Source organism: Nicotiana sylvestris, chromosome 4 (assembly GCF_000393655.2).
Source record: "Nicotiana sylvestris chromosome 4, ASM39365v2, whole genome shotgun sequence".
Taxonomy (NCBI): domain Eukaryota; kingdom Viridiplantae; phylum Streptophyta; class Magnoliopsida; order Solanales; family Solanaceae; genus Nicotiana; species Nicotiana sylvestris.
In genome coordinates this window covers 121,019,497-121,037,561 of record NC_091060.1, presented here as the reverse complement: position 1 = coordinate 121,037,561, position 18,065 = coordinate 121,019,497, and the positions used below count along the sequence as shown (strand labels likewise).

The 18,065-nt window shown below is 34.1% G+C and overlaps 2 protein-coding genes across 2 annotated transcripts; one reads left to right on the top strand and one right to left on the bottom strand.

Annotated features, from left to right (window-relative positions):
* The first annotated feature begins 8,843 nt into the window (after nucleotides 1–8,843).
* On the top strand, nucleotides 8,844–13,581 carry LOC138890085 (uncharacterized). The gene is made up of 10 exons (XM_070173436.1): nucleotides 8,844–8,866; nucleotides 8,940–9,006; nucleotides 9,910–10,716; nucleotides 10,981–11,280; nucleotides 11,430–11,460; nucleotides 11,877–11,939; nucleotides 12,031–12,451; nucleotides 12,543–12,663; nucleotides 12,752–13,029; nucleotides 13,371–13,581. The coding sequence occupies exons 1-10, from the start codon at nucleotides 8,844–8,846 to the stop codon at nucleotides 13,579–13,581; spliced, it is 2,322 nt and encodes a 773-aa protein (XP_070029537.1).
* Nucleotides 13,582–14,774: 1,193 nt separating this feature from the next.
* LOC138890084 (uncharacterized) lies at nucleotides 14,775–15,565 on the bottom strand. The gene is made up of 2 exons (XM_070173435.1): nucleotides 15,353–15,565; nucleotides 14,775–15,203 (listed from the first exon to the last, which is right to left on the bottom strand). The coding sequence occupies exons 1-2, from the start codon at nucleotides 15,563–15,565 to the stop codon at nucleotides 14,775–14,777; spliced, it is 642 nt and encodes a 213-aa protein (XP_070029536.1).
* Nucleotides 15,566–18,065: the final 2,500 nt, after the last annotated feature.

Below are 18,065 nucleotides of genomic sequence, written 5' to 3'. Positions count from 1 at the left end.
TGTTAAATGCTTTCGTTTTATTTTCAAACTTATTATTGTTGTGATGGGTTGTTGAGTTGAGGCTGGTCTAGTTCTACGATAGGCGCCATCACGGTGGTCGATTTTGGATCATGACATATCCAAGCAATTTTCATGGAAAATGTGACTGCAACTTTCAATCTTCCTCCCTTTATCTCCATTCTCGAAATCACATAAACAAATCGAACAATCAAGTGGTTCAGTGGCAGCTAAAGCCAGTAACTTCCTCTTTTTGTTCACAAATTTAGAGCTTTTCTTGTCTATGATTTTATTGTGTTTTTTTTTCAGGCTCCGTAGATACGAACTAAATAGAACAATAAAAACCAGCAGCAGACATCTCAAAACTTGAGGAAACCATGAAAAGAAGAAACTGTTGATCAGTTCGAAAAAATGAGAGAAAAATTTAGTGAGAGCTGGCATTTTTTGTGTTTAGAATATGCTAAAAATAACAGAAAGAAGAAATACTAGTTATAGTAAGTGTAGTACTAGAATGGTATATATAATTTAATTTGGAGGCGGCGGCTCGCTGCTTTACGGATATGCTCTACTTTAATTAGTTGACTTGCCGCAGTTATATTTGGGATGAGTAGTCTATTTTTGTGGAATAGAGGGTCAGTGTGCTATAAGATTATTAACTGAAATTAGAAAAAATAAAAGATATGACACAAATATGATGGCCGTTAAAAATCTCAAAACTTAAAAAGTTTTTTTTTAATTTAAACTTCATGCCAAATCAAATTAGGTTTAAAATAGAGGGAGTATACGTTAAGAAGAAGGTGCACTAGTGCAGACTGTTATGTCGAGGAAGAGTATCAAGTTTATTTTGTTAGAAAATTCCGGCAAAGGGGGAGAATTGTTAGGTGTTTGCCATAATTTTCATACCATATTTGGTTTTCCTATTTGTTGAAGGAAAGGGCAATATAATTACCTTAATTGGGTTTTCCTTTTTGTAGAAGAAAATTATAATTCTCCTATATTTGGCTAGTCCTTTTTCTTGTAGGAAAAGGTTTGGACTTCTATAAATTGAGGATTTTTCCTTCTCATTCAGTAGCATCCACAATGTAGCCATATGGGGTAAAGAGTCGTGTTTATCACCTTCTTCACATAGCCTTCAACAGGTTGCATCTCCAAATCTCCACCACAAAGTTTGTCTCAACGTGCGTAGCACACTGGTCAAATTTCTCAGACAAAAATCACGATTATCGTCAAATATGTTGCGGCTAGAACTGAACCTGCCAAGATGAACCTGTCTTGAACCTCGCTCTGATACCACTGTTATGTCGAGGAAGAGGCAAACACAAGTGACACACTAACACTTGTCCCATAAAGTTTTCCCCCTAAACACGACTCTTTACCCCATATGGCTACATTATGGATGCTACTGAATGAGAAAAAAGGATCCTCAATTTATAGAAGTCCAAACTTTTTCCTACAAGAAAAAGGACTAGCCAAATATAGGAGAACTATAATTTTCTTCCACAAAAAGGAAAACCCAATTAAGGTAATTATATTGCCCTTTCCTTCAACAAATAGAAAAACCAAATATGATAAGAAAATTATTGCATACACCTAACACAGACATGATTTTCTAGTCGTAACAATTAGTTCCAAAGGTCAAGTTTTGTGAGTTTGCATGACTCAAATTCAATGTTTTTGACTTTTTTGTTGCTTTCTAGCCCCTCTTGTTTCCTTCTCACTGCCAGGAAATAAACTAGGCCCAACGCTCGTCAATTTGGCTATTTGACTCTTCCAAAATGTGGCTGGTCTTTTACGCTTTTCTTTTTCTATGAGATATCGATTTTTTTTTAATTTTAAATATCAATAATTTAGTTATACATATTGATAGTGTAAGAATTAATTATCTATATAATTTAACTTATTATAGTAGTAGTAACTGTCTTATTTTACAGATTTTTAATGTCACTTACTATGAAATTTTAAAAAGTTCTGCCAAATTTTTGTCATGAAAATAACTTTGGTAGATGGACTTAGAGCATATTTGGCCGAGCTCTATGAATTGTCTACTTCGAAAATAACTTTTATCAAAATAACTTTTCAGATAAGGACTTTTGGAATGAAACAATTTGTGCTTGCCTAGTTCATCTAAAAAGTACTTTTTTAAGTATTTGATAAACAGATTATGTCTGACTAATCTTTTTAAAAAGCGCCTTTGAATGTTAAATTACAAAAATATAAAATAAATTATTAAGGTCATCTTCAACCCTTGCCTCTATTTTCTTCTTCAAAATGGAGTAAACTCCAAAATGAAGTAAAGTTACTCCAACCATTACTCTATTTTTTACTCCAAAAAAGAATATTTCATTTTATACTCTTCTCTCTTCAATATTATATTATTATCTTTTATTTAAATTCTATTTTCTTATTTCTATTAAAGAAATTCTATCTTTTTTCTTTTATATATATTCATCACATATAATTTATATTAATCCTTTCTTATATTATCATTTAATATAAAATTATTTATACCATAAATTTTTAAATAAAATAAGTTGTAAGCAAATATTATAGATTATATATATTAATGGATAATTCAAATAAAAGTGAAATCATTGAGATACATGATAATTAAATACATATTATATTATGGAAAAATTCAGATTAAATACTATATAAATATTCAACATTAACCTCTAGTATGCTCCCATAAATGATCTATTAATACATTACGAAGTGCAAAATGAGCATCTTTGTCCTTAATTCTTTTGTGTCGAGCTAAAAATTGTTCAAATAGTTGATTTTCATCAATTTTACATTAAAATAATAAATCCACGAAAATTAATTTATCAAAATTATACGCTAAATTTAAGATGTAAAATTAATATTATAAAGATATTACATAAACATAATTAGGTATATATAAAGAAATCAATTAAAAGTGTTAAATAATAAAAATAATAATAAAGAAATAGGAAATAGTAATGGAGGAGACGAAAAGTGTCACTCCAGCGTTGGAGATGGCCTAAGATTCATTTTACAACTAGTACTATTTAATTGGAGAAATAATTTTAAATATCTTTACTTTAAATGAGTATAAATAGTATATTACAAAAATCAGAATTACGCAATAATGAACAAAAATGTTGCTTTTTACATGTCATTAGTTTTTACTTAAATGATTTCTCTATTTCTTTAGTTTGGGGCCTATCTATAATATCTTCCGAACTGTCGGTTGTCGATCATGCTGTACAGGTTAACGTTATATTATTTCCCAAATGCAACTTCAATGTTTATGCCATTGTCGGCATGTAAAATGTGAGTATAGTTACGTGAAATGATCCTTTCTTTCTCAATAGTCGGGGCTGAACCGGGTAGGTTTGGAATTTTAGCATGTTTATGTTGTTAGATCGTTCTAAATTAATAACATATATATATTGATCAATAAATTTTTTAAGAAAAATACAGAGTTAAACTAAAACTACTGAATTCGACCAAATCCGTAATCTAAATTCTAAGCTTTGCCCCTGATAATGCCAACTTGACATTAAAAGATTTAATGAGAACCACACACTGATAACCTACGTATATATTATTGGGGACTACTAACACCTATTCCTTTTTTTTTTCCCGTAAAAATCATTTTTAAACAAGTACTCAACAAATCAAATTTGTGACTAAAAACACCTGTGGGTAGAACATCGATTACTCAAGCCAGAAAGCAATAGAAGAACAAGTTCTTCCTCAAAGAGATTAAACCTCAGTCCTTCATCTTCAACTGTCTGGATCTCTTCAACCATATAGTTCGGTATAATCACACTCCGGCAAAGCGGGCAATTACTGTTTTGTCCCTTGCCATGCATTATCCATTTATCCAGGCAATTTTCATGGAAAATGTGACTGCAACTTGTAATCTTCCTCCCTTTATCTCCATTCTAAAAATCACATAAGCAAATCGCACAATCAAGTGGTTCAGTAGCAGCTAAACCCAGTAACTTCCTCTTTTTGTAGAGCATTTCTTGTCTATCATTTTCTTGTGCTTGTTTTTTTCTAGCCTCCGTACATATAAACTTAATAGAACAAATAAAACCAGCAGTAGACATCTAAAAACTTGAGGAAGCCATGAAGAGAAGAAACTGTTGGTCAGCTCGTGAAAATGAGAGAAAAACTTAGTGAGAGCCGGCATTTTTTTGGGTAGAATCTGCCTAAAAAGAACAAAAAGAAGAAGTACCAGTTATAGTAAGTGTAGTACCCATTGGTTGTCATCATGATGATGATAAATATAGTACTCCCTCCGTTTCATATTAAATGGGTACTTTCCTTTTTAGTTTGTTCCAAAATAAATGATATATTTCTAAATTTGGAAATAATTCAACTTTAAACTCTTTCATTTTATCTATTTACCCTTAATGAGAAGCTTTTATAGCCACACAAATGTCATGGCCCCACAAACTTTTTACCTCTTAAGTTTTTAAGATCACAAATTTCAAAAGTCTTCTTCTTCTTTTTTTAAACTTCGTGCCGAGTCAAACTACGTTATTTAATATGAAACGGAGGGAATAATACTAGAATGTTATACAACAACAACACATGCTCCGTATATTCCTATATGTGGGTGTAGGGAAGGTAGTGTATACGCAGACCTTATCCCCTACCTTATGTAAGTAGAGATGTTGTTTCTAGAGAGTACCAAAATGGAATAGATATTTTAATTTGGAGGTTGGGGCTGCTTTTATATCAGACTCATTAAGTGATTGTAAAATTGGAAAAAACAAACAGACTTAATGGTTAAGATTTGAATAATTAAAATTCAATCTAAAAAACATAAACACACTTAATGTCTGACACCTAAATAATTAAGATTCAGACATCCATTAAGTACAAATAAATTAAATGAGGCTTAAATATGCTCTACTTTAATTGACTTGCTGCAGTAATATTTGGGATTACTGGTCTATGGTATCTTTGCTTTAAATAAGTATAAATAGGATAGATTTACAAATATCAAAATTACGCATTAATGAACAAAAATGCTGCTTTTTACATGTCAACAGTTTTTACTTAAATAATTTCTCTATTTGTTTAGTTTGGGGCCTACCGGTAAAATCTTCCGAACTGTCGGTTGTTGATCATGCTGTATCCAGATTAACGTTATATCCTTTCCCAAATGCAACTCCAATGTTTATGCCATTATCGGCATGTAAAATGTGAGTATACTAAAGTGAAATGATCCCTTCTTTCTCGGAGTTGGCACTGAACCTCTTAGATTTAGAATTCTAGTTTATTTAAGTTATTAGGTCGTTCTAAATTAAAAATTTGTACTTATTCAATGAATATCTTAAGAAAAATTCAAAATTGAAACTATAACTACTGAATTCGATTGAACCTATAATCTAAACTCTAGCTCTGGGCCAGATCCACATGCCAACTTGACATAAAAAATTTAAGAGAGCCACCCACTTGAGATAACCTACGTGTGTGTATATATATTATTTGGGGACTATAACCCCTATTCCTTTTTTCTTCGTACAAATCATTCTTAAACAAGTACTTAGAGGTGTCAAACGGTCTGGGTTGACTAGGAACAGGCCCGATGCTTAAGGGGCCGGGTGGGCTGGGTTACTGGGGTTAGGGGGTTGGTCCGTTCATTTTAATTCATTCGGTTAACCGGACCGATCAAACCCGGTCAACCAAAATTCCTGTAGAACTAGTTAACCGGCCCGATCCGATTTAATGGCTAGATTTTTTTTAAAAGGTTTTAGAGTCTAAGGCAATACAAAACCTTTGAATTTACTCTTTTTCGTTAATTTACTTGTTAAATGTAAACCTTTCAATTTGTAAGTTTGAATTTTGAAATAAATGTAGCACTTGTAATTTATACGTGCAATTTTTTTTTCCATCTTCATTGTATTCTTTATATTATTACTTTATATTAATATAAATTACAATAGTTATACAAAATACAAAATAAATAAATAAATAAATAAATAAATAATGCACTAATCCGGCCCCGCCCCTTGGACCCGTAACCCTTACGATTCATTTTTTATCCGGGTGGACACGGACCGTTAAGCCCGATAAAGACTAACCCGTAACCGACCCCGGATAGGAAATCGGCCGGTTTCATTTTTTCCTAACTCGGACCGGCCGGCCCACCCGTTTAATATCCTTACAAGTACTCAACAAATCAAATTACTCATTTTACCACACAACTATTATGGTATATTTAAGATTATAAATTTAAAAAATTTTATCTTTTTAAAATGTAATTTCGTATCTAATTAGACTAGGTCAAGAATATATATAGTATACATCAAGAAGAGAAGGTGTAGGCGTATTTTTGACGCGTTAAATTTCTCAGAAGCTTCTTTTAAGATCTTGATTTTTTACTAGACTTATTCGTGGTGGTTTCTTTGGATTCTTTGTAACCTATTTGTCAATAACTTAGGCAAAGGTAAGGTAACTAGGTCTTGGAATTCAAAAGAAAACTACAATTAGTCCCAATATAAAGCCCAAGTGTTACTTCACATCAGTGTTTTAAAAGGCTTTTTTTGGGACTCGCTTCGGGGCTCGTTGTGAGACTTAATTTTGTAAGACTTACGCCCCCAAACGCCCGACCGTGCACTGATAACTAGGAATTTTGACGCATTTTATACTCCTTCTTGCTTATGCTTTGATTAGAAATTCATACAAAATAGTCCCAAAAGGCTCACAAGTTGTGCTTGATTGTAGGTTTGATCAACAAAGTGACAAGATGTCAAAGATCAGCTCAAAAGGAGTGAAATTTGCACAAGTACCAAGACAAGACAAACGCTCAGGCAAAACAGTCCCAATGCGGCCGCACACCATTCTGTGCGGTCCGCACAAGGAGTTTCAGAGAGGTTGATTTCCAGGCAAAGAGACATTGCGGCCGCACTAGGTTTTGTGCGGTCAGCACTGAGATCAATGTGACCGCACTCAACTTTGTGCGGTCCGCACAGCCAAGAATAAGTTGGAGTTTTCAAGCCAATACGGTCCGCGCTTCATTTTATGTGGACCGCATTAGAAGCCTCCGCGGCCGCAGTCCATTCTCTACGGTCCGCAGTGCCTGAGTTCAGAGAGATGGGATTTCAAGTTTAGAGCCTTACAGCGGCCGCACACCATTTTATGCGGTCCGCACTAGTCCCTCAGGGGCATTTTTGTCCAGATTTTTCAGCTTAGTATAAATAGCTTCTTTTCCCATTTTTAGGGTATCAGATATTGTAAGCACTAAGTTGCGCTCGTGGGTTCAACTTTCTTAGCCATTTTGGGCAATTTTATCTACTTTTCATCATTGAATCTTGTTATTTGCCTTAGTGATTAATTAATATGAGTTGTTCTTCATCTATTTCTTGCTTTTCTTCTTTAATTATGAGTAGCTATTATACCCCATTTTAAACCGGTTAAAATAAGGTACAACATATAGACAATTCTGAATTTGATTAAAGTTAAAGAGTCGCCACCTAATTAATTATGGTGAATTAGGACACCTAAAGTAAAGTAATGTATTAATAAAGTATAACTCTATTAATGGTGTACTTAACCTAAAGATTCTATGTAAGGGTTCAATTAATCTAAAGGGAAGATTTTTAAGGCACCCTTTAAGATCCATATTAAATGGTTGCCCAACCGAACTAAATTAATTAAGGCTAAGTGTTGTAATGTTAAAAAACAAAAGAATATATTAGCTTCAATAGAAAAGCTTAAAGTAGTGATTAAGTACAGCAACGTCAAGTTTGGACTTAACAATAGTGAACTTGAACTCTTAATTAAGGCAAATATAAGAGAAAATCTCACTTCATACCTATTAGGCCCAAAATATTTACCTTTAATACCCATCCCCAAACTATTTACCCTGCCTACCTAGTCGGCCCAATCTATTTACCCGGCCCCGGCCCAATCTACTCATCTCTCCCTTATCTTCGATCCAGCCCATTCTGCCCATTATTCCCACGTTTTCCTTCTTTCTCTATCAGTTAACAGAGTGCACTTTTCATAACTCCATAGCCAACCGATGAGAACACAAAAGTGAAACACATTCGAGTTGTAATTTTTTTCTTCCGATTCCGTTCTATCTCTTCGTCTAGTACCTAATTTTGGGTGACATTTTTTCTTTGGGTGAATTTTTTGCTTCTGAAAGTACATTTTAGTGAAAGTGGGTTTTCAAAATCATAGGATTTTTATGTTTTCCTTTGTACTTTTATGAATCAATGTCTATGGGTTGTTGTTTTCTCTATGGGTCGGAAGAGTTGTGCGCGTAGATGGTGGCGCTTTGGACAATATCATTCTTCAAAAGAAGTAGCTGCTGAATCCGTTGCCTCAGCCATGTCTGGGCCTAGTTTTTCCTTATTTTCTGATTCTCAGTCTCCACTTAGTCGTAACTCTAGTAGTAGTCATGTTGAAAACACAACTGAAAATGTAGAATTAGAGGGTGGAAAAGGCAAAAATATTAATGTCGCGTCAGTCGATGAAACTCCCTACCTGTCATTACCCGACACAAATTTCGAACCAGTCATAGGAGATGTTCCTGTGACTGATAAGGGAAAAGGTAAAGTTGTTGAGGATTCTGAGTTAGGGGGAAGCCGACGTGAATCCGTGCCTGAAACAGAGACTCAACCAGTAGATGTTGATTGTAGCGATGATTCTTAGTTAAAGAAGAGAAAAATTTGTGCCGCACCCAAGAAGGTAATTTTCTTACAATTATGATCTTTGCGATTTTTAATGTATAGTACATTGTTATTTTTTGATTTCTTATTATGCTTTTGTATTATATTATAGTTATAGTCAGTTGTGTTAATTTTTTTGAATTAAATAGACAGATTAAATTAATGTTCTGCTTGAGGTTTAAAAAAATGGTCGCTGATTCACTAGTGCTGTCAATCAGTTGTTGTTGTTGTCAACCAAATTTATTGAAGCCAGAGCTGCTCTGTGTGATTTCTGATTTTCAGCTTTGCATTAGATGATTTTGTACGTGATCTAGTGTTTAGGCCAGTTGATAGTGGTGGGGAGAAGCAAGTATAGAAGGAATGGGACCGTGTAAGTTATGTGTGCAGAATGAGCTTTTCTTTATAGGTGGCATGGTGTGGATGGGGTCAATGTGCAGAAGCCCCACGGCCTTGGCTGGTGACCACCACTGGCATTGATTATAGGCAGGCATCGGGGTAGAGTGATCATGTATGGGGCGTTTTTTGAATAACACCCATTGTCCCTTTTGAAACATCTGAAGAATCCCTTAACCTTAAGTAATAAGTTAGGACATGATTGACTTATTTTCTAATGAAAATGATTTGTTGAATTGGTGCTAAGTAGTATACAAAAAAGATGCCAGGTACTCAGTTACATGATTGACATAGTACTTGAGTCTGGAAGGGGGAGGCAATGCTATTTGACATAGTTTTTCTAAAAAATTGCATTTATGTTCTTTATCTGATTGTTGCGTAACTGGTATTTTGTTGCAGTGGCAATGGCACGCATGATGTTTCCCATAGAAGTTTTGTGCCTATAGACATAGTGTATGTGTGTTATGTGATAGTTTTTATAGTTATAAACAGTTGTTGGAACAACCCCGTACAATTATTTACCCTGTTAGTATAGCTATATACTATCATATGCTTCTGGATCTTTTTTTAGTTGTCTTCGCTATTTGTTTTTCCTTTAATAATAGTAGTATCATACAGTATCTTGAAAATACTTTATAGCTGCATTCCTTTTTGCTTTTTCTCTTTATTCCTATCTGTTATGTAATAGTAGTATAGTCATTTGTAGTTGCCGAAAATTAGTCAGTATAATTGTATACCCTACTGGTATAATTATATGTCGTGTTGGTATCGTATGGTAGTTGTGATATTTTTAGTTAGTTTAGTTGCATTTTAAGTGAATTCTATTTCTGAAATTATTTTATATGAACATGTTTTGCAGTGTTGGGATTTCTTTGTGCCTATTGAATTAGATTATAAACCAAAGGTTGATTGGGATACCAATTGCCATGTTATTCATCAATTGAAAGCGAATTTATCAAAGCGGCAACTTCGACTGTTTAAGAAAACATGCTTTGGCTATTTTTTGGATCTGCCACCAGTGATTGTGCAGATTCGTATTATGCACCATTTGCTTATGAGAGAAGTACATCATGAGGTTAAAAATGAGATGCGGTTTGTAGTGAATGATTCTAGGTTGCGGTTTGGCTTGGGTGAATTTGCACTTGTTACTGGGTTGAAATGTAAGGGTGGTACAAGTATAGAGAGCATAGCAGAGAATAGGTTGATTTCAAAATATTTTGGGACTGCATCCGTGACATTTGCCCAACTAGCAGACTGTTTTAAGAAGAAGAAATGGGAAACGGATGATGATGCGTTGAAGATAGCAGTTCTGTATTTTGTCAACAGCTTCTTATTTTCTCAACTCAAAACAAAGGCTATTTCACGGTCTTACATTGACTTGATTGAGTCTGGTGATTTTAATAATTATCCCTGGGGTATAGATGTTTATAAAGCTACAATTGACTCGTGTTCCAACAAGTTTCAAGATAAGCCTTCTTTTTATAGACTTGGTGGCTTCCCGTTGGCTTTACAGACTTGGTTGTATGAATGCTGCCCAAGTTTGGATGGTCACTTTGTTGATCATCTTGGAAACAACAAACTTCCACGAATTTTGAAATGGGCAGTCATGGATCAAATCCCGAATGAGCGAGTTGCTTTGCAAATGTGTAGCTTGCAACGCAAGCAGGTAATTTTCTCATAGTTTTATTGTCTCTCTTAATGTTTTGGTACACTAGTTTAGTCACAGTTGTAGCAATATCCCAGTTTAGTGATATACTCTGTTGGTATACATGTATACTATATTGGTATCATGTATACTATATCCCAGTTCAGTGATATACTCTGTTGGTATACATGTATACTATATTGGTATCATATGGTAATATGGATCTTTTTTCTTTCATACTTTATTATCATTTCTATTTCTAACTAGTGTGCTTAATAATTGCAGCTAAAGAACATCACCCCAACTGATGATGAGAAGAAACAATTTGATGTGCGTGGTCTAAGTTTTGAAATTGAAGTTGAGTGCACTGACAGCCAACCCAGCCAGCCCGATAGCTTTCAGGTTTTTGGCACTCAATTACCAAAGACACAAAGTATGCCTGAAAGTACTGGAGGTGATTCCCAACCTACCAATGCTGAGATAATGAAGGAGTTACAAGCTTTGAAGCTTTTTGTAGAGAACAAGTTTGAGGAGGTGCTTGCAGCTATTGGTAGGCAGTCAGTGAAACCAGAGGGAAATTCAGCGGTATTCATCTTTTATATAATATAATGCTATAGTATATTGTTCAAAGATGCAATATATGCTTATAGGATGCTATTCCATTCTTTACTTATAGTGCACATAGTATTCTTGTAATATACATAAGACTAAAATTGTTAATTTCTCATTTTCAGCACAAGCAACAGGATGATGATTTGCGTTCTGGTAAAATGTTGTATATGTAATTTTTGATTATTTTTTATTTATTTAACTCTATGTATTTGTGCATTGACTAATCTTTTTTTAAAAAACTTTTTTCATCCCCCTTCGTAAATGAGCATGATTTTGGCTTGGATTCTAACTTTGAACTATCTGCATCTGCAATTGATCAAATCACCGCTATTACACAACAAGCAACATATAAGCAGTCATCTCATGATGTTAAAAAGTCGGGTCCTGCTCCGCTGCCATCAAGAATCCCTGTACAGACACGAGCAGATGTTGTTATTGAGTCTAATACTGCTCCACAGGGTACGATGTTGATGTTACTAATTCTGTAGTTAGTATGTAAATGATAGGCTCTTGATTGATTTTTATTTTTTATTTAAGTAGTGATGCTGATAATGCTTTTATGTGTTTAGCATGTCGGATTGATGGTGTTGGCCAAGTGGATGTTGGTGGAAGTAATGTGAATTTGCCTTCTGGTAATGTCTTCTATATATAACTTTTCATTCTTTTTTTCTAAATTTCTTAACTTTGTATATTTATTTATTCACTAGCATTTTCTAATTTAAGCTCCATGTCGACAAGGGGGTGATCTTCACTTGGATTCTGATTTTGAATATACTGATTCTCAACTTGATCTAATTGCTGCCATTACACAAGGAGGGAGACGTAATGTAAATCAATCTGGAAATGATATAACAACTCGTGCTGTAAATAAGTCTAAACCTGATCAGTCGGTATCAAGAAATATTGTTCAGATACAAACAGATGTTGAAACTACTCCTGCAATTTTAACACGGAAAAGGCGCCCCGCAGCTGTAAAACAGTCACCGTATAGGAATGACTGGCAATCTGGTGTTAGTGCAGTTGGGGGATCCTCGAAGGTTATCAAAGGAAGATTTCCATTTGTAAATGACATTTCAGAGACGGTTGATTTTAAGCTTACGACCGCATTCTCAAACTTTGTTGAAGCAAATATGCAATTGGGAGAGTGCGTATTCGTTTCCATGTACTTTTATTTTCATTTTTTCTTAATGTTTGTTGTTATATTTCTTATCCATATCTTCTTTTATACGAAATAGGGAAGTGTATTTACCTGGTGATCAAAAGCTAGAGCCTTGTTTTGACTTTGAAGTTGAACAGATTGATGATAAGACGTTTTTCCATACCTTAAACTATTCTGGCAGGCCGCTCTCTAGTTCGGTATGTGTACTGATTTTTATTTTTGTTGTTGTAGTAGTTCATTCATATTGTTAGTGGTAGTCATGTTTTCTTCCTCTCTTTTTTGCAGCACTTGAATATTATATTCTACTATCTTAGGAAGAAGGCGAAATATGGAATTAATATGCCAATCAAAGTCACAACTACAAATACTCTTTTTAATAATATCATTCAAAGGGTTTTCACACAATTTGTAAAAGGTGGGAAACAAGATCATTTGATTGATAGATCAGACGATATCATGGAGTACATGAAAGGATTTAGGATGCATTGCAACACTCCATGCCACCAGGTTGATCATGTCCTTTTTCCAATTAATTTGGCAGAAATTTGGCATTGGATATTGGGGTGTGTGTCATTCCACAAGAGATGTTTTTATGTATATGACTCGCTACATAGTTGAAAGCACAAAAAAGCTATTCAGAAAGTGGCAAAGGCTTATGCTGTGTTGATCCCCCTATTTCTAGTTAGTATTGAATTTTATAACCAAAGAAGTGACATTGTAGTAGAAAATGGTCTGCACATGGGAAAGAAGTTGACTAATCCTTTTGATATTGAACTGATTACAAATCTGCCAACACAGCAAAATTCATAAGAATAGTTACTTTTTTTTACTTTGTTTTCCTCATTCATATTAACATTTTCACTTCTAATTGATTTTTATATTCTATTCATTTGTTTTATTTCAGAGATTGTGGAGTATATGTTGCTTGCTTTGCAGAGTATATTATTGAAGATCTTCCAATCCCTGTTGCCAATTTTGATGTGGATGGTCTTCGAGCTAGGTTTGGTATACTGTTGTGGCACTATGGGAGGAACAAGCAGTTGCATGGCGAATCAAGTGAATCTGAGGCTCCAGTAGCACCTAAAAAGACTCGTGGAAAGAAACGCAAGAAGTAGTATAGGTCTCTTTTTGGTTTTAGTTAATTGTATCATAAAAACTTTGCAAGATTTTAATAGTTTTTGGTGAAGTATGGTATTATTAGTAGTAAATGACCTTCTGCTGATTCAAGACTGTAGGAAACTTGTGCCTTTATAAAATATTTCCAGTTGCTAATGTTTCTTTGGTCATATTTAATTATTCTGGTTCAAAATATGTGGTAATAGATTTCTTCAAGTATATGGGGGTTATCAGTATAGTTATGTCTCTTGATGCTGAAAATTTGCTGATTTTGTTTCCGATTTCAGCTTGTTATTAGGTTTTTCTTAGGCTTCTTCCATAAAGTTATTGGTTTATTAGGATGTCGAGGTCCATTCCTTTGCCAGAGGGTAAGGTTTAATGGATTCAGCAAGTAAAAATTAGGGGCAGATGAAGTGAACACCTCCAGCAACATACAAAGTAGTTGTGACAGAAGTTAAATGATCTGCTTTCGAATGTGATGATGGTCTAAGCTTTAATGTTCATCTGTAGTTTTAGCATAGATGGTGTATTAGTGTAGTAGAACTATATACCAATCAGGTATAATGATATACCATTTGGGTATCACGTTGTATTTGGCTCATCTTTTTTCCTGCAGCAACTAGATGTAAGTACTGACATGAGTTGCAAAGTGTGCGCATTTTAGGTATCACGTTGTATCTGGTGCACCATTTATATTTCTGCGCATATTTTGTTTTAGCCATATTAGTGCAATACCACTATATACCAGCGAGGTATACAAATATAACATTGGGTATCACCTTGTATTAATGTACCTGATGATGCACAAATAACTACATGTAAATGGCTTCCAATTTGTTATAGTTCAATACAGACATGAGTTGCAAAGCGTGCACCACTTCTATTTCTGCACATATTTTGATACTAATAAGGTATACAGATATACCACTTGGGTATCACAGATATATTTTAGCATCTTTTTTCCTGCAGCAACTAGATGTAAATGCATCCCACTTTTATATACTAAAATAGAAAATAAACAAATTCTTATTGAAAATACAAGTAGCCATATAAATTTGTTGCCAAAAAATAATTTCGTAAAGAATCATCATACCAAATATATGTCCAGTGCAAGAAATGCATTTTATTTTTTGCTGTTCAAATGTTATGATTCTAGAATATATGAGTTGTATAAAAACATTGAAGCATTATATCAATCTCTCTTTGGAATATTTCGGCATGTTCTCCGGTCGTGTCCTTTTCTCCCGCATAGTGCACATGTAACTGTATTTCCTTCCCAGGCTCCTATGCCTCTCTTCTTTTTAGGTCTTCTTGGTTTGATTTTTCCTTTTGGTGGCAGTACCACCTGCGAAGAGACATGTTCTGGAATTTTCCACGTTGTTTCATCAGGCAATGGATTTACTGGTATCTCATATGTTTTCAGCAAGTAGTCTATGCTATAGTAATCCGAGCAATACTTGTATGAATCCATATGGAATTTTTGTATAACTGCCATTGCATGTGGACATGGAATATCGTCTAGCTGAAACCTCCCACAAGTGCAGTTTCTTTCATGTAGGCGCACCACATTTCTTGTTTGGCCATCAATTACTAAATGTAAGAATTCAGTTGATGGCAACACCTAGTATAATTTTAATTAAGACAAGTCATTAGCTATATGAAGTAATAGTACTTTTTAAATAACAATATTCAGTTGTTTAGTGAAATCACTAAGGTAAAAAAGTAAAAATACAGTACATGCAGTGTTTTTATGATTTTGAAAATGCATACTGTCATCGTCTGTGATAAGATAGTATTATCTGCCAATATTTTTTCATACTTTGCACCAATCTTCATAAATGATTCCACTGCATCCTTCCGATTGGTGTAATTCCATTTTTGAATCAATGTTGTCATAAAGTCAAGCAAATTCACAACTGGGAGGTCTCTTGCGTGCTTGTTTGCTGCATTTACTGATTCCGCAATATTCGATGTCATGGTCATGGTTCTATTTGCCTTGGAATACGCCCGGGACCATTTATCATATCAAATATCCATCAGGTATGTTTTCACTCTACTATCAATAGCTTCTAACTCTGCCATATGCATGTTGAATTCTTCAACAGTGTATGCTCTTGCTAAAGCAAAATATACTTCTTTGATTTATTTTTGGCTCTTCCTGAAGTTTGTCTTTATGTTGTTCCACAGATGGAACATACATGCGCAATAAGGGACTTCTGGATAGACAATTGAAGTTGCTTTCCATATAGCATCATGCCTGTTTGATACAATGCACATTCCCTCTCTTTGTCCATAGGTTTCTCTCAACTGCACGAAGAACCATTCCCACGATGCATCATTTTCCGAATCAACAATTGCATATGCGAGGGGTAGAATTTGTCCTGTAAACCCAAAGAACAAAATATCAATTACAACACACTATATTAATTTAGCATTTCATATAGTAGTATAGTCATAGGTAGGTGCAGGTGTGTAACAAAACAACTATATACTCTGTTGGTATACTAGTATACCATACTGGTATCATATAATATTTGAAAATATTTTTTTTTGTTTCTTTAACTGAATGTAATTGGATTGTACACAAAATATTAATTTAGTATTTCATATAGTAGTATAGTTATAGGTACGTGCAGGTGTGTAGCAAAACAACTATATACTCTGTTGGTATACTTGTATCATAAATATTTGAAAATATTTTTTGTTTCTTTAACTGAATGTAATTGGATTGTATTCTTACCCTCTGTGTCTTGCGTGGAAGCCGTGAGTATGGTCCCTCTATATGTTGACTTTAAAAAAATTCCATCAACTACAATTGTTGGCCTACAATAGGCCAATCCTCTAATCGATGCATATATAGTTATGAATGCATACAAGAAGCTCCCATCTACTTCAGTGTGTAGTCGTGTCACTGATCCTGGGTTAGCGTACTCTAACATATAAAGATATGTTGGCATTTTCTTGTATGACTCACTTGGTGATCGTCTCAATAATTGTATTGCTTTTTCTTTTGATCTCCATGCTTGTATGTAGCTTATGTCCATACCATATGCTTTTTGGATGTCTCTCTGGATATTTGTTGGTGTATATATGGTTTTCGGGTCAACAAGTTTATCTTGTACCACAGCTGCAACAAAAGCTGAGACAGCTTACTTTTGTGAACAAAATCTCTTATCAGTTAAACAACTGTGGACAGAATTGAAATCTGTCACTTTGAAAAGATTTGATGCTCGCAGGCTTGATGCTTTAAGTCTCCAAGTGCATCTTTCATCCACGCATTCAAGGATATACCTGTTTATGATACAAATACAGTTATGTATCATGTTTTATTGATAAAAACACACACACAAAAATCCGTACAATTATATACTCACATGGTATACTCTGTTGGTATACTTATATACTGTATCAGTATCATATTTTGCTGATAAAAAATATAGACAAAGCAGCACAATTCTATACTCACATAGTATACTGATTTAGCATACATATATATACTATATTGGTATTATGTTTTACTGATAATAACAAAGACAAACCAATACAGTTATATACTCGCATAGTATACTGATATAGCATACTTATATACTATACCAGTATCACTGATAAAAAACACAGACAAACCAATACAATTCCATACTCTCATAGTATACTGATTTAGCATACTTATATACTATATAGGTATCACATAATTTTTTTACTTGAAAACATGCAGACGAACCTTCTTGGGCATGATTTATGAACCCGATATTGACATTTTTCTCTTACAGCATACTGTTTCATAACGAGAGCCAGCAGGTTCTTGTCTTCGTAAATTTGTCCTTTTTCAACATTTTGATGAAATTGATCAGTTATGATGTTTCCATCATCAAGTTCAAAAATGGCGTCATCTCCTTCTTGCACATCAAACGTAGTAATCATATCAGTGCTTTCAAATTGTGCAATTTCTGGTGAAATTGGAGCAACATCGAAACTGGAGGTGCTTGCAGCTATAGTGTTTTTAGCAAACGACACACACAGGGGAAGTGTTGTCATCCCTGCACTTGATTTTTTCGATTCCATATAAACACTAACACTCATATCGCTACAAATTGTAATTGGTGGATATCCTTGAGCAATAGATACTGAATAACTATTGTTTTACTGTCCTTTTGCAGTTGCTTTGCAATTTCTCTGAGAAGTTGTTCAAATTTCCAATAGGTCTTTATTAGAATTGCATCAACATGAAAATTTATGAAATTATTGTTATCATCCCATTCTCCACTATGTTGCAGCAGAATTGGAATATTTTCCATGATTCTAAAGTTATAATCACTTTTATGTCCAAAATTGAATCTCAACAATGCAAATTTCAACAGTGTTCGAAATCAACAGTGTTCGAAATTTCAACAAAACAACAGCGAAATCAGACCTCTAGATCTCCAGATCTCCAAACCTAGATTAGAATTTTCAGCTAAAATTCAGAAGTTTAGCTCCGAAATCA